This window comes from Schistocerca piceifrons, chromosome 2 (assembly GCF_021461385.2).
Source record: "Schistocerca piceifrons isolate TAMUIC-IGC-003096 chromosome 2, iqSchPice1.1, whole genome shotgun sequence".
NCBI classification, from domain to species: Eukaryota; Metazoa; Arthropoda; class Insecta; order Orthoptera; family Acrididae; genus Schistocerca; species Schistocerca piceifrons.
Window position 1 is genome coordinate 657190070 of NC_060139.1, and position 16986 is coordinate 657207055.

General features: G+C 36.8%; 1 protein-coding gene across 1 annotated transcript in view; it reads left to right on the forward strand.

Annotated features, from left to right (window-relative positions):
- Positions 1–16986, forward strand: part of LOC124776994 (unconventional myosin-XV-like) — a 465068-nt gene that overhangs the window by 130960 nt on the left and 317122 nt on the right. The window contains exons 22-27 of the mRNA XM_047252242.1: positions 1736–1903; positions 2763–2894; positions 5307–5425; positions 9586–9768; positions 10919–11064; positions 16540–16762. Of these exons, the coding sequence (XP_047108198.1) occupies positions 1736–1903; positions 2763–2894; positions 5307–5425; positions 9586–9768; positions 10919–11064; positions 16540–16762 (971 nt within the window). The remainder of the gene's footprint in view (positions 1–1735; positions 1904–2762; positions 2895–5306; positions 5426–9585; positions 9769–10918; positions 11065–16539; positions 16763–16986) is intronic.

The following is a 16986-nucleotide window of genomic DNA, read 5'->3' on the forward strand; positions in this document are numbered from 1 at the left end:
GTACACTAACCCATTGATGATTCTCTCATGGAAAAAAAGGGGCCACATACTTTGTTCTTGCTCAATGCACAAAAAATGTTCAGTTTAGGGCTATCACGAACATGTTGCAATGTTTGATGTGGATTTTCACTGTCCCAGATCCTACAGTTATGTGTATTAACCTTGCCACGTAAGTGAAAAGATGATTTTGTTCAAGAATGTTCATCCTCATGTAATGGATTTCACATATTCGCACAGAAGTTTTTGTAAGCAATTTTATCAGTGTCTTTTTATTGTTTGTGCGATCGTCAATCTGTATGGTTTCAAATGCATATGGTTTCTCAACATATGCCAAATAGTGTCATATATGGGATTTGCAGTTCATGAGATGCATGCCGGGTCAGTTTCATAGGGCTGTTGACGAAACGTTGTCTCACTCACTCACCGATGTTGTATATGCTTGGACGACCTGATGATTTCCAATGTCTTACCGGGCACCCTGTTTCTACAAAACATTTATGCCACTCATAAACTGTTGGCCTACTAGGAGGATCTTTACCATACTTGGTACGAAAATTACGCTGAACTGTTGTTGCCGCCTTCGATTCTTCAAACCAAAACTCACAGCTAGCAGCTCGGGTGCAGTGAAGGCAGCCATCTTTAATGCAACTGCCACTAGTGCTCCTTACAGTGTGATTCGGTATTAGTGAACTATGCAAGACAAAACTTGATGTGTTTCCATACAAATTGACTCTACAATCACCTCTGTTGGTACTATGAATTAATTTATATGAATCTTGAAAGTTGTAAAGTCATTTCTGATACACCCAGTACTATATTTAAAAGTCGAATTTTATGTTTATTGCAATACACTTCCAGTACAGTTTCTTGTTGGCTTTATGTAAACAGTTTGGTTGTTTTCATATTATGAAAAGGATGGTTGTCACCATATAGTGGAGATGCCAAGTCGCAGATAGGCACAACAAAAAGACTGTCGGAAAATGAGCTTTTGGCCAACAAGGCCTTTGTCGAAATTAGACAACATACACATGCACACTCATGCAAATGCAACTCTCACACACATGACCACAGTCTCTGGCAGCTGAAGCCTGGCTTTGCATTTGCATTTGCATTTGCATTTGTGTTTACGTGTGTGTGTGTGTGTGTGTGTGTGTGTGTGTTGCCTAATTCTAAAGAATGCCTTGTTGCCCGAAAGCTCACTTTCTAACGTCTTTTTGTTGTGCCTATGTGCAAATCAGCATCTCCTTTATATGCTGAGTAGCAACTATCCTTTTCATAATATTGGTACATTATTCCATCCAGTATTTTCCATTATTTGTTTGTTTCATTATTTCTGGTTTCAAGACAGTGCTTGACACGTGAGAAGATACTTAACACTAGACATTAAAATCTGTTCTCCTACTGTTCTCAAATTAAATTTCTCAAAATTTCATAGTTTTAATTATTGAATGACTTTCTATTTAATATCACTTAATAGTAAGAGTTTTGTTTACACTTACTCACTTCAAGTGATTCAGCAGGAGCTAAAGTTAGAATGAGTAATACTTATTTTATTTAAATCAAATGTCATCTGAGTTGCAGTACACAGAGTGACAAACAAGTGCAGATCCACATGTTTATTATTATTATTTAAGTACACAATCAGATAGCTTAGGTATTAACTACAATGTCTACTTATAATGTGGACTGTCTTGGTAAACTATTTTGAAGTCATTGCCATGTCGTGTGTCTTCAGGTCTTGGATGTGCCAACGCCAGCAGCTCGCAGAGAGGAGCCTAGAGTTCGTTCACAGTCTCGTGACCACACTGTCCAGCAGACTGGTCTCTCGAGGAAATCTGCACTTAATGACCGCTACTTTGAGGACAGGGGACGTAGTCGTAGTCTCGATAATCTCCTTGAAGCGGTTAGTTACTATCCATTTTTACCTCTGAAAATATATTTTGCTGGCGTGTCAAATATAGCTATTGATGAACACAAAGATCATACTTAACATGGAGTGACAATCATAACCAAGCAGCAGTAGTATATGTAGGAAAACCCCAATTATTGAGATTTTAAAGTTGTGTAGACGTCTGTGGTAGAAGCAGAAGCAAATAAATAAATGCACAAGGGTTAGGACTGACTGAATGCGAATTATGTTGAAGACATTGATGTTTTTGTCTAATTTATGTCTTTAGTATGGATAGGTGATTAAACAATTGTAGTATGCCTGTTACTACAGACAAAATTTGTAATAAAATGTGAACAGTGAACATCAAAATTAAACTCTAAGAAAAGAAAAATAAATTTTCACTCTTGAAGTATCATAAATGTTCCCTAATTTAAATCGGAAGTAATGTGTATAGTGACAAAAGAAAGATTTGACCGGGATGGAAATTTAAGAGGATAAGACATATCGTCTCTTTGCTGGTCTGTGTTAGTAACTATGGGTGGTAGGGAGGCATTCATCAGAAGAGCAATACATTTTCATCTTTCTTCTGTTGAATTCTCTTGCAAGGTAATATAATGGATGAAGAATTTTCTCATTCTAATAGCACTTTTTGTACTGTCTTTATCCATTCTGTCTCACACACCTGATAGTTTCTGTCTTGTGTTCTGATTGTAACTTTAAAGTAGTATGAAATTTTTAAGTTTCAAGATCTTTACAAGTTGCTATAATTTATACAAAAATAATTAATTGCTTTGTTTTTTAGCTGTAACCAGATGTGTCCTTTCATGAAAAAATGGTTCTTGCTTAATGTTGAAAAATTCTTTGTCAAAAGGATGTGGCTGTCGCTCCAGCAGTTACACCCAGTAAGCTGTCAAGTCTTGGACTTTCTCAAAGCCGACTGAATGAACGTTACCATTCTATTGAGAAAGTTGACAGCACTTCCACGGAACCAGGAATGAGTATGGTGAGTAACATGTGCACAGGGGTACAAGAACTAAAAGAGAGACATTTGGCATTGCTTATGGTTGAAGTTCGAAGGACAGGAAGGTACTTATATAAAACTTTAGTTTTAAGTGAAAATCAGCAGTTCAAATTTATCTTAAAGTCTTAATATCATGAACAGGATGGAAACATGAACTGGGTAAAATAAATCATGTTTTGTGTAATAGAGGATATTACAAGACTGAGAGTAAGATACAGGAAAGATACTAAAACTTACTCTTGCATGTAATGAGGCGAACCTTAAGTAAATAAGAAGCAATAGAAAGATGGCAGTGGAAATGTGGTTAGTAAAAAAAGTGAAAACAAAATTCAAAGACAAAATAACTCAATAGATCAAGAGAAATAAAAATACAATTTGTTTGGGTAGACCAAAGAAAAAATTATTCAGGTATGATGAAAATTGAGAAAGTCATTGCGAGAAGATTGAAACAGAAAGACAGTGTTACAACTGACACAGCCATCCTGGTTTTACATTATTTCACTGATTCAAGTAATAAGAATTCACTGGGAAGTTACATTTGCAAATTTTATTCAAACTGGTGCATTAAATTACCAGATATCATTTTATTTAGTTGAAATCTCCAGTCATTCTAAACATGTTAGAAAATTGGTTGGAATTTCAAATGGGTTGACTCTTTTAAAATGCATTGTGTGTAAGTCATATATACAAGACAAAAAATAAGCCACTTCCAATTATGTAAGCAACAACAACCAGTTCCTTCATCACGATAGAAAGGCAGAAAAAGTAAAGCAGTTGTGTATATGTGATGGAAGCAAGGAAAGAGGCTTCAAATTTTTATCATCCAAGAGAAAAAGTAAGTAACACCATGGAATTTACTGTGTACTGTAACTTCCATAATTCTACTAATGACTTAAAGGAATTCCATTGGTTGCAAAAGACGTGAGGTGAATAAAAAAGCTGGAAACAATTCACAAGTGCTAACTGAAGAAAAAAAAAGGCAAAGAAAAACTACATGAAATTTAGCACAAGGTAATAGATAAGAAAATACCCATGAAAAGAAATGACGTTGACAATTAGAAGTAGAGGAAAACAATTAGAAAAGAACTGGGAAAGAAAATGCATAAGCCAGTTCATAAGAAAATAAGGGAAAATTAGCATTAGTTGTTAATTTGTTAATCAGTTATGTTTTTCATTCTTTTAACATAATATTTCCCCCGTCGTTTTCATATTTACATTTGGTATGTCTGATGTGTTTCCAATTTTTAATTCTCAACTTTCACTAAGCAACAGCCTGCCAGCAGTGGTATAACATTCCTTCATAATGCTTCTAAAATGTTATTCCCTTGCTGCTCTTTCTCACTTTTTGCCAGTTGAAGGTAATGAGACTTCAGAAACTGGTGGATGTTATAACTTTTGTGTCTTTCAATAAGCAGATGCCTAGTAAGTAAAGATGTTTTTCTCCATCTCCGTGTAGTTATTTGTAATTTCAGTTTGGCGTACTCTTTCTCCAAACATTGATGAAAGTATGGCTATTCTTACTTTGCTGAAGTCTGTGAAGACAAGAAAGGGAAAGGTCACTGACAACAGAAATTATGTTTTTTTAAGAGGAATGGCAGATTACAGGAGATGAAACAACAAAAGAAATCTAGATATAATGGCAGGGCTACAAGTAGAAAGTGTAAGGAAACATATCTAATACTAATACTATAGATACATATCTAACATATGTACATAATATATCAAATAATAGAGGGAAACATTCCACGTGGGAGAAATATATCTAAAAACACAGATAATGTGACTTACCGAACGAAAGTGCTGGCAGGTCGATAGACACACAAACAAACACAAACATACACACGAAATTCAAGCTTTCGCAACAAACTGTTGCCTCATCAGGAAAGAGGGAAGGAGAGGGAAAGACGAAAGGATGTGGGTTTAAGGGAGAGGGTAAGGAGTCATTCCAATCCCGGGAGTGGAAAGACTTACCTTAGGGGGAAAAAAGGACAGGTATACACTCGCACACACACACCTGTGTATGTGCGGATGGATATGTGTGTGTGTGCGAGTGTATACCCGTCCCTTTTTCCCCCTAAGGTAAGTCTTTCCGCTCCCGGGATTGGAATGACTCCTTACCCTCTCCTTTAAAACCCACATCCTTTCGTCTTTCCCTCTCCTTCCCTCTTTCCTGACGAAGCAACCGTTGGTTGCGAAAGCTAGAATTTTGTGTGTATATTTGTGTTTGTTTGTGTGTCTATCGACGTGCCAGCGCTTTCGTTTGGTAAGTCACATCATCTTTGTTTTTAGATATATGATATTTTAATTTATTTTATAAGTTATAATTTTTAAAATATATGTTGCATTGCATTTGTATTTTATTTTTTACAGTGAGTATTATTATTTATGTTACAGATGCTGACTGCTGTCTCAAACAAAGAATATATGACAAAGTCAGAAGCATTATTGGAGGAGAACTTGGAGTCTGTTTCCCAGCGAGGAGAAAATACTCGAAAATACAGCCACAGTGCCAGGTGTGTCTTCTCTTGTTTGACTATCAGAGTGCTTAAACAACTGTACACATTATAAAAAGCTGTAAATCTTTAGACATAAGAAATCTTATCATAATTGAAAAACATGCCTGATGTCAATTTAATACTTAAGATTTCATTAAAATTTACGGGCTGACAGACCTTGGTCAGTACATAAAACTGTTCTCTAATGTTTTGTCTCTGCTTGCGGAAGATGTCTCTGGAGGAAAATGGTAACTGCATAAGCAGGGTGTATATGAGCCGGGAGATCAGAGAAAAACCCGGGAATTTTTTCATCTGGGAGAAAACCGGGAAAAACCTGGAAATTTACTGGAGGGCAGATTCATATTATTGAGGAGAAAAAACCTAGCATCCAGTGCACATTGGTCTATCAATTACTCATGATTTTGATGCCCATCCCTGTTGGTTTTGGTTTTTGAACACACTCTGGGCAAGTTGATTTCTGAATGAATCATAAGCCAAGTAAAGCCGAACGAGTGAACGCCAATCGCTGTCTGATTATGTTGTTGCTTGGGTTTGCGAATGATCAGCATTGTTATAATTGCTAGGGAAATCCATAGGTTCAGACTACCAGAGTGGAAATAAACGACTAACAGGAATAACAGGTAAGAAAGATTGCGTGTTATCTTCTCGGTGTATCCAGGAAAATGAAATTTTGACAGAAAATTTTTGGCCAGATCGCTACACTAGCAAGGGCCAGTCATACAGTCCCCGTCTAGCAATCGCTTAAGTTATATTCTGGAAGTAGTGCAGAAAATGGTTTGTACAAACATAGCAACGCCTAACCATATAATAATTGGGGATAACTAAACTGGTGATTCTGGCAGGGTTAGTAAAGTTAACCGGTGAATAAGTTTTGACAAAGGAAGGAATAGTTCCAGAATTAGTCATGACAAGATTGTTTGTTAGATCAAGGAAGGAGAAGAAATGGGGACATCACACAAATTAGGGAAGAACATGACGATTTCAAATTTATATAAAAATCTCGTAACACTACTTTTTGATCTCATGCTTGAGGAACTGGAGCGTATGGATGAAATGTGAAACTATTTTCGAACATAAAGCTTTTTGATTGTGGTAGGCCTAATAGGCATTTTATGTTGGTCTCCGTGAATTATATTCTGTCATGTTATAAAAATGACCATTTGTGCCAAAACGTTCTCGTATATTTGGCGTGTGTTACAATTTCTGCAGTGTTAGAAACGCCTATTTTGTTTTTTCTGGCAGACAGTGACAAGATAGACGTAATCAGATTGAGAAACTACACCAGTCTTGGGTACTATTTGTGTTAACAGCTTACGCAGTATTAGACAATGATATTTCGATTTTTCATGTAGCAAAATATTCGACAAACTTTGATGAGGCAATAAATCCTTTCGCAGAAAGGAAAGCACACCATGTAAAATTGTAGCAAGATTAGAGAGAAAACAATGCCAGGAGCTAAAGATTGAAGAAATGTGTACTGTATTGCTTGTCGCTTGTCCTGTATTTAATTTTATGTCACCCAAAACAGAAAATTATTAACTAACAGGCAATAAAGAGTGCAAATTCTCTGAAGAGTTCTTGTTCTCCCAATTAAATATAATCCCATCCAGTATTAATTGCAATTTTTTTTAAGAGGGGCAGGATGTCAAACCAGGCGACTGGGAGCAGGAGAGGCACCACAGGACATTTTAATTTCCACTGTCCTGAATATAGTTTGATGGCATCCAATACAAAATATACACGTTTCAATACCACGGAGTGAAATACAGTGACGTGCGATAGAAGAAAGCTGTATGAAATGGGGTGGCACTGCACTCTGGCACACTTAAGACGAAATAACATGTCTTACATTTCCTCGAATACATATGTTTTATGTATCAGACTCTTCATACAGCTGTGCACTACAAAATGAACATATTTTCGAAAATTCAATTTTTTAAAATTTTTGACGTCGTATCTCAAACGCTCAAGGGAGGGGGCTGGGCGAGGGGGGTGGGGGCGGAAACATCGTAGATCCGAGGCTGATCTGATGCGTAGAGCAGTCTGAGTTATAATTGCGGAAGGCTGATATATGTTATTAGTTTCAAATTTTATTTTATTTCCACTTTTCTGACAGCCATGTATTAATCGCCTTGTAGAACAATGAAGTTATTTTTGTCGGTTTCCTAAAGAAATTTGGTTTTTATTAATTTTTTACGCTGAGACAATCAATAGGTTTGAAACAAAGTGTTTAGTTCCACACTATTGGCCAATTTCAACTGCTTGCTGCATTTCAAGTTTTCATCTTCCAGCATGTATGGCATTATACCATAATAAAGAATCAAAAATGAGTTAATACAGTACTGGTACTCCAAGAAAATTTACATCCCGAAACCCACACTGAAAAGCTTAATATCAGGTCAAGGTCTATTTCATTGGGAATCTGGACATACGAATGTTCTCTTTAAGTATGCACTTTAAATGTGCTATTTTAGTATGGTTCACGAAATTCTGATGCTCTTGGAGTATCCTCTGATGTCTTTTTTCTTTTATGATATAATGTAAGATCTTTTAATGTTTTACACGTATGAACATACAGGCTTCCTGTGTCATAGCAGCTGCCAAAGCGCGGTCACGCCTGTTATCTGGCGCTCTCTGACGACTACAGAAACAAACCTATTTCCAACAGGTCACGGGAAAATATTGTGAATAGTGGTTTGAAATGTATTACTTTCAAAGTAAATTTCTTTTTATGCAAGTTGAACTATGTGCGGGAATGTACGATGAATTTCGTAAATCATAGAGCGTTAGAAGTATTTCGAGCTTAGAAGATCAGACTTTCATGTCATTATTATGAGCAAATTGATGTAGTGCTACAGGAAGCTCTCTCTCCTCTGCGGTAACTAATTTATTTGTGGAAACTTTGAGGACAAGTCACTGGACTCGGCTAAAAGTTTTACTGGCACATTTGTGTGATATATCCTAAAGTGTAACCCGCACAAAAAATATCAACATTACAACATTACATGTGAAAGCTTAGCTTCTCTTGCAGCTTATTAACCTTAGAGACCAATAGTATATATATGAATGCTTTGCTTTTATTGTAGCAACACTATGTATATTAATTTAAAACATTAACTTTTCCTATTTGTGTATCCGCATGTCCTGTGGTCTGAATATCCACTGTCACCGGTTGGTGGGATCACGTGACATAAGCTATGACTGGCTTAGAAAAGCGCATCACAATCTTGATTACAATAATTCGGAAAGTAACATGCGGTGTTTGGTGGAATTCGAATTTATACTTTCGTAAATGAAAATATACAGTGTACATGTTGCTGCAAATCAAAAATCTTTCCAAAAGGAAGTTTCTTCCCTGAGTTTTGTTTTCTAATGTGCCAGAAAATTCTATGCCCATGTATAAAAACATAACCATTCAAAGGATTGACAAGATTTACAGTTCCGAGGGAAAATATACTGTTTTCATCCAGGAGAAAGTGTATTTTTAACTGGGAAACCCAGGAATTTTTTTTTTTTCCTTGTCCACATATACACCCTGATAAGGGCTCATGGAGCCAACTGTTCAATCATTCAATCATACTGTAATAAATTTGCATACTGTGTGTGTGTGTGTGTGTGTGTGTGTGTGTGTGTGTGTGTGTGTGTGTGTGAGAGAGAGAGAGAGAGAGAGAGAGAGAGAGAGAGAGAGAGAGAGAGAGAGGGGGGGGGGGGGGGGAGGATTGATCTCTACTCACCAAAAAGAAACGATGCTGAAAGGCATGTAAAAAAGACAATAAACCACTTAGCTTACGTGCATAGCCATCCTTCAGAATCATTAAACAGACGTACATACACCTGTGAGTGCATGCAGGTACCTCCCTCTCCCTCTTCTCCCCCCTCCCCTCCTCCTGCCCGACACACCCACATTCACACAATTGCATACTGTGTTCTTTCTCTTTGTGTGTATGTGGGGAGGGGGGGGCGGGGCACCCATGTCCACAGGCACATGCACTTACGTGTGTTGATGAATAAGTTGACAAATTTAATTTTTATTTTTGTTGAGATTTGCTACTATTTAATTTCAGGTAAATGTGCAACTTATAACAAAAATTGCCCTGTTATTGGAAAAGTAAAGAAATGTTAATTTTCATGTATGAGTGTTGTTAATTGGTTTGCAGATCAGCAGAAATAAATGGTGGTCATGCAAGCTCTTCCGCAGCATTGGATCAGTTACCATCTGATTTGTTGGATGCCCCTCGTGACCGTGAAGAGTTGGCACTTGATTTTGACTACCATGATTTGGTGAGTCAGTCCCGTAGTGAGGATGACAAAGGGAGCTATGTACGTCCAGGCCACCCACGGTAAGTGGAATTCTAGACATAAATTTTTGATTCATAAGTGGTGGCCATACAGCACCAATATTTGTTTCAGTTACACATAAATACTTTGCAGATCTGAGAAGGAGTAGCAGCGTTATAAAGAAATGTGTATTATTTTCCTAATAGGAACATTATATAGCTGCACCATTTATTGTCTACAACTATTTTGACATGAGAGTCAGTGTCAACTGAAAATTTTTCTGTTTTTGTTATGTAATCCACATTATACAGGGTGGTCAGAAAAGGTCTGAAAATCTTGTAAGAGTGTTGCAGGGCAGGTTGTGCTGGGAATTATTTTTAAGAAAAAATTCGATATATTGTGTTGTTTCTGAGTTAATTAGCTTTGAAGTTAGCTAATCAAGCTGTTTCGTGCACAAATTCAAGTGACCCGCCAGATACAATCAGTGTCAGGTGTTTTCATACCCTAGACAATAGTGCGCTAGACTGCTGAGCTTATGGCTTGGGTTCAGTCCTTACGACTGTCCCATGTCCTATTTTTGTATCTCTCTCTTGTTCGGTTTTAGGAAACCAAACAAAGAACGTGTTCACTATTTCTGGGCGGCCGCTCGAAACTGCATGCACAATGGCCTGATTGAATAAATTCAGAGCTAATTCACTTGAAAATAGCACAGCATATCAATTTTTTTTCTTTGGATTGCAACTACATGAAAGTCTTTTTAACAAAGCTGTACAGTTAATTTTTAAGTGCTTGCAGCTTCCCAAAACAAGGTAATGTTTGTGATTGTGTTACCCCTACAATCATACCAAGTAGCTTTTGTATTAGTTTGTCATGCCTTTGAAAGTTCAAGGAACAGACCACTGACTGTTATTACATGAGGCGCAACATTTTATGTTTCATTGTAGTTACGAATAAGTTTTGACAGATGAATATTTGTGCCAGACCATGACTCAATCCCAAATCTTCCACTTATCATGAGCGGTGCCTTAACCATTGCACTTCACTGCTCATGACAAGCAAGAGACCTGGATCTGATTCCTGTTCTCCTGGTACAAATTTTCATCTTTTTTTTAAAAAAAAAAAAAAAAAAAAAAAAAAAAAAATATTAATGTTATTTACTTTGTTTATGTTGTGGCAAGGTTGACTGAAAATATAAACATTTTGGTTTTGCAGGTTTATAAAGTCACACTATGCGGGTAAAAGGGCAGCACCAGGCAGCCATTCAAGTCGAGCGTATATTGAGACTCGCAACTCAGAGAAATCAGAGTATGGTGGCAAGTCATCTGCTTTGTCGGACACAAGTGAAGCACCTTCTCTTGGTAAGTCTTGAGTCATTCACTCCTGCAGCTTTTTGATTTGCGAAAACATTGAAATGTGACTTATTATGGTAACTGAAAATTTTATTTTGATCATACAGTTGTAATCTAGAGACTTGGTTCATGGTCTGCCACATCTTCCATTAATGTTTTGGAAATTATTGTAATGCCTTCCTTGGATTATTGTTACATTTATTCACAGCATTCATATATTTTTCTGTCTTGTAATCAGTAAACGGACAACTGTTTCATTTCATAATTGTAGTACTGATGACTTTTTGTATCATTACTCACTGAAATCAAATGGAAAGTAGGAAAATACTGATAATGTATATATTTCTTTGACCCACTTGGTTGCGTTATAGTAATTGTAACTCACTGAAATAGTTTAAAGGTATGAAAACCTGTTGATGAAAAGAGGATCTACCATGTTTACCCAATCCAGATGTGCTGATTTTTAGTTTTTGAGTTTTGAAAAATTGCTATATGGGTTTTTCAGGATGGTTCTTACTTACAGACCATAGTTGCCACCTTGAGCATTCCTTGCTGAATATCAGTCTTTGTGTTCTGATTTTTTGTATTGTAATTGTTAATTTCAGTTTGGTGTTTTTGAAATCAGTTTGATGATTTTCAGATTTTACTTTTATAAATTTTGTGAGGCTCGGTGAATTGAAAGTAAGTGTAATGGGTTTGCTGTCAGAGTACATTATTTTTTTACATTGTGGTGTACATTTTTAAAATTAATTTTGATATCAAAGTTGATTAATGTGGAAATCTCATATTCCAAACTCAAAAATAATTAATTGTCTTTGGAACTAATATGGCATCCTCAAATACTAACCTTTTCACTTACCACAGGAGTCATTAATCACTTAAATGGTTTAATTATTATGCTATTCTATTCAGTACCTATGTGGAATCTGACTTGCTTACAGCCAACATCTTTGTGGCAGTCTAATATCTTCATATGCAGACAATTTTAGGAGGGCACTCTTAATAGTTTGAAGAAGCTTTACAACCATTTAGTTTTCTTTCCACTGTGGTGTCCAAACAAACTCCATTTGTTCCCACCGAGCAAGATGGTGCATTTAAAGACATTGATGGCATATTCAGAGAGGATGACATTTCAAATTCCTATCTGGCCATCCAGGTTTCTTAAGGCAAATGCAAGGATATTTATCATATCTCTAATGGTATTGTTGTTAATGAGAGCTTAAATTGTAATCTCCTTTACTTTTCTTACCCTGTGATTCATGACTGTCTGCATTCCTGCACCTCCTCTCATATGATTTGTGTCTGGTACTGAGAATGTACAAAACATTTTGATGTGTCCCTTACCATTGTCCAAAATTATACAAAGAGCAAATCAGTATTAAATAAATGAGGCAAAAGACATCTCTATGCACATCCATATTATCTGTCAGCTCACCTGCTGATCCCTTACGATGTTCAGTAGTCTTATGACACAACAGTTTTCAGTAAGAATGAATCTAGTACAGTCATAATTTCCAAATCTCTCTTAAAAACAGTATTTATAACACATATATACCCACAAACATTTTCCATATGTGTGAAACCCTGAACAGTTATTTGATCATGAAACTTCCCTTGCCTCTTATTTGTGGTTACCCCCAGACTGTTCTTCATTTGTCTTTCACTTTGCCTTACCTAATATTTTTAATGCCCATTTCTCTCTCTTTGTATTTGCATTTTACTTGTAACTAACAATTATCACTTCAGCTTTTAAGCACATACAATTATTTCGTTGTACTTGAGTTTTGGAATTGCATTGTTACAGTTTTCATTGTTATTTTATTACACAAAAGAAATATTTAGTTACATAAAGCTAAACCAAGACAGGAGACACAGTGACTTAATACAGTGGACATTTATGACAAAGGGGTCCAATTATCTATATGGCATTCCTGATGGTTTTATTATATGGTTCCATTTAAATATACAGTCGTAGACATAAACCCTTGCTGCTATAGAGCCAGTGCTAGAATCGTTCATTTAAGTCATCAGTAAAACTGGCTGCCCCCTCAGTCTGCCCATTTGCATAATCTGGCAACAATGTAAGACGCAGAAGTTGTGGAGAAAGTGTTGTCTTCCGCATGTGCTGGTACAGGGCTGTATCTACTGGTGTCTAGTGGTAAACATCGAGCAACATAGATGCAAAGTCGTAAGTTTGAGACCATTTTTTTAACCACATTTTGGCTATCTGCTAATGGTATCAGACTGATGGAACCTCAAAGGTAAGTTGCTTCACTTTCTCACCCATCAGTAATAGCAAAAGCTTTCAGAAACAATTCCACAAAACATTTAATAGCAGTTTGCACTTAAGAGTTTCCTCACCCTACAGCAGCCACAGGTTACTGGCCACAAGCGCCACATAACTGTCTACCTGACTTTAGGCACTGACCAATCAGGTGAATACAGCACAGTGCACTTACTGCATGTTGATGCTCTTGCATTGGTAAGCATAAAATTGTTTATTATTATAGTTTGATTTTCTGCACAAAATGTCTTCAGATGAACACAGCGAACACCATGCAGTTATAGAACAGTTGTAAATTGCTATGAGTGTATTTATTAACTGTAATTTGCTTATTTGAAGTTCTAGTATTTGCCTTGCCATTACATATTGGATTTTGTGTACTTGAAACTTACTAATGTCCTTTAAGCATTATAAAATAGAGTTGAAAGTCAAGATGGTCCAACATTTGTGACATATTATTCACTTTGAGTTTAATAGAGGGGTAAAGGCAGTGGAGGCAGCTCAAAACATTTGTATTGTGTATGGGTTGACTGCTCTTTGGCAGCTTCTATCAGAAAAGGGTTTTCTTGTATTAAGAAAGATCATTCTGGCACGGATGATTCACCATGTCTCAATAACTGACATATGTAATAAACTGTGACCATTTAACCTTTGTGCAACATTTGCACTCGGTAGGCAAGATTCAAAGCTACAAAAACTAAAGGGGTAACTATTATTATATTTTTGCTTGAATGTCATCAGTTTGCTTTTTGAGCATTCATATGCAATATTGTTAATGGGGGTGGTGTGCGCAGAACATTCAGATAGCCAAAGTGCTGAATATTACAGTTTTCAATAAACTTGGTTCCAGTCTAGCTGGAGGCCAGATTTTTACCTCTTCTGTGACGGAGCTACAACACCCAAACCAAAAATTGAAAAGGAAATTCTCTTGCTACTTCCAGTACGCCATAGTGTAGGGGGGGAAAACTTATGATACTACACACTTGATAATGCCTCTTTTTGCTTACGCTGGCATAATTTTTGGTTTTTGTGAATAAACAAGTTTACTTACAAAATGGCACATTTCCATACTACATAAGTGTGCCACAGACAGCATGTGAAAACAGACTGTTCCAGTAAGTAATATCTTACTAATTTATGTCGATACAGGCATCCTGATGTTTCAGATGTTTTATGTTTTTTTTTTTAAATAGACTTTTGTTGTAAGGCTATTTTGGTAGGTTGTAATTCATCTGTATTAGTGCAGTGCATAATTTAATAGCATTTTTCCAGTAGTTTACTCAACACAGCAGTAAACACAAGAGAGAAATTAATCAACAGTCTATTCTCTCACATTATTTAAAACAGTCGGACAAGTAGTTTACCGATTTCTTGCCTGTAGAAATCTGCCAATCCTGAGTGAAAGATGTCATCAAGCCAGGTTTGAAGTCATTTTCGTCCCTCCTTGAGGGTTGTTCAATGAGGAGTGGGAAAGGTAAACATTGGAGAGCATAACATCAGAAGAATAAGTGTGGGTGGGATGACTTTCCAAACAAATTCCTGGATAGTTTTTGTTTTTGTAAAAAACAGCAGAGTGCATTATCGTGTAGTAGCAACACTTGATGCAGTTTTGTCAGTCGTTTTTCTTACTTTTCTGCCAAGAGGTGTCTTAGTTGTTGGCAACAAATACTAGTTGTGATGGGCACACCCCTGGGGAGAAATTCATTGTGCACAACTCCCTATATGAGTCACCTGATGCCAAATGTTATGTTCACACTGCCCTTTGTTAGAATATAAATCTTTTGTTAGGTCTCAGCCATTAATATCTTCTTACACAGTTAACATAAAGGCATGATAACTCATTGCCAGTAATAATATTGCATAGTTAGTCCCAATGAGCAAACTGATAGTGTTCATTTTTGTTGCTTTGGATACACCAAACTTTTGAATCTTGTCTATGTCACTCAAAAGTTAAATGGTTACAGTTCATTACATATGTTAGTTATGGAGTCTTGCTGAACCTAAGTAATCATTCACACCAGAACTATCTTTCTTGAAACAAGAAAATCCTTTTCCTGATGTGAGTTACCAAAACGCACTCAACCCGTACACTATACAAATGTTTTGAACTGCCTCCGCTGCCTTCACCCCTCTATTAAACTGAAAGTGAGTAATATGTCACAAATGTTGTACCTTCTTGCACTTTTAACTCTATTTTATAATACTTAAAGAATGTTCATAAGTTTCAAGAATGCAAAATCCAATATGTAACTGCAAGACAAATACTGGAACCCTAAAATAAAAATAAAAATAACAATAACAATTGATAAAGACACTTATAGTAATTGATACCTGTTGTATTACAGCATGGCGTTCACTTGGTTTATCAGCATTATTTTGCATAGAAAATCAAACTGTAATAATAAACAATTTTATGCATACCATTGCAAGAGCACAAATGTACTGAAGGTGCTCTGTGCCACATTCATATGGTCAGACAGTGCCTAACAGCTGGTGGCTGGTAGCTGGTAACCAGTGGCTGCTGGAGGGTGAGGAAACTCTCAAGTATAAACTGTTCTGATCTTGTCATATGCACGAGCTATTCTGCGGAGTTGTTTTTGAAAGTCTTTGCTGTTACTGGTGGGGTTAGAAAGTGAAGCGAATTAATTACCTGTGAGACTCCATCGGATTGGAACGATCAGCAGCTGAAATGTGATTTAAAAATATAATGGAATGAGTGGACTTGAACTCACAATGTTGGAAGCATTTCTTGATGTTTACAGCTCAACCATGTATAGAAATAGCACTACAACAGCATAAGCGGAAGACAACGCTTTCTCCATAACTTTCGCAACTTACAGTGTTGACAGATCATGCAGATGGCCAAACTTAGAATTCCAAGGGGGCAGCCAGTTTTACTGGTGCCATAAGTGAACAACTCAGAGTTAGTCTCTATGGCGACCTGGTTTAATGTCTAAGATTGCTCATGGCTAATTTCCTTTCCCCACCACAACTTCTGTTGCTACTGCCTCACTTTTCTTTCAGAAAGTTAGATAGTTAGATAGATTCTCTCTCTCTCTCTCTCTCTCTCTCTCTCTCTCTCTCTCTCTCCCTCCCTCCCTCCCCCCCTTTCTTCTTCTTCTTCTTCTTATACAGTAATAACAGTGTAACATCCTCACCTGTTAACAACCGCATGTCTTGAAAATATTCAATTCCAACAGCTTCACATGTCCGACGTGTTCGAGTACCCTCTCAAGCATCAGATGTGGACCAGTTCCTGGATGATCTGTTTATGCCTGTGCTCGATGGCAGTTTGGATGAGCTTTCAGATGCTCGGTCTTTGGCTGCCTCCATAAAAGGAGGGGGAAGTGACAAGACTCATGAAGACAGAGATATGGATGATTCGGATCATGAAGTAGCCAGCCTTACTAGTCAAGGAAACAGGTAAGTGTTTGATAATGGCGTTTAATGAGACAAGAGTTGCTGAAATGAGGAGGATGATTGACATACACATGAAATCTTGAACAGTCTTCAGTGGGAGGAAAAAGAAGCTATCATGTTTTGCATTTATATTATGTACTGCATAAGTTACACACAGATATCCAAAAGCAAACTGAAATTACCAGGAAATGAAGAAGTGACTAGTTTGAGTAAAAATGGTATCCTAT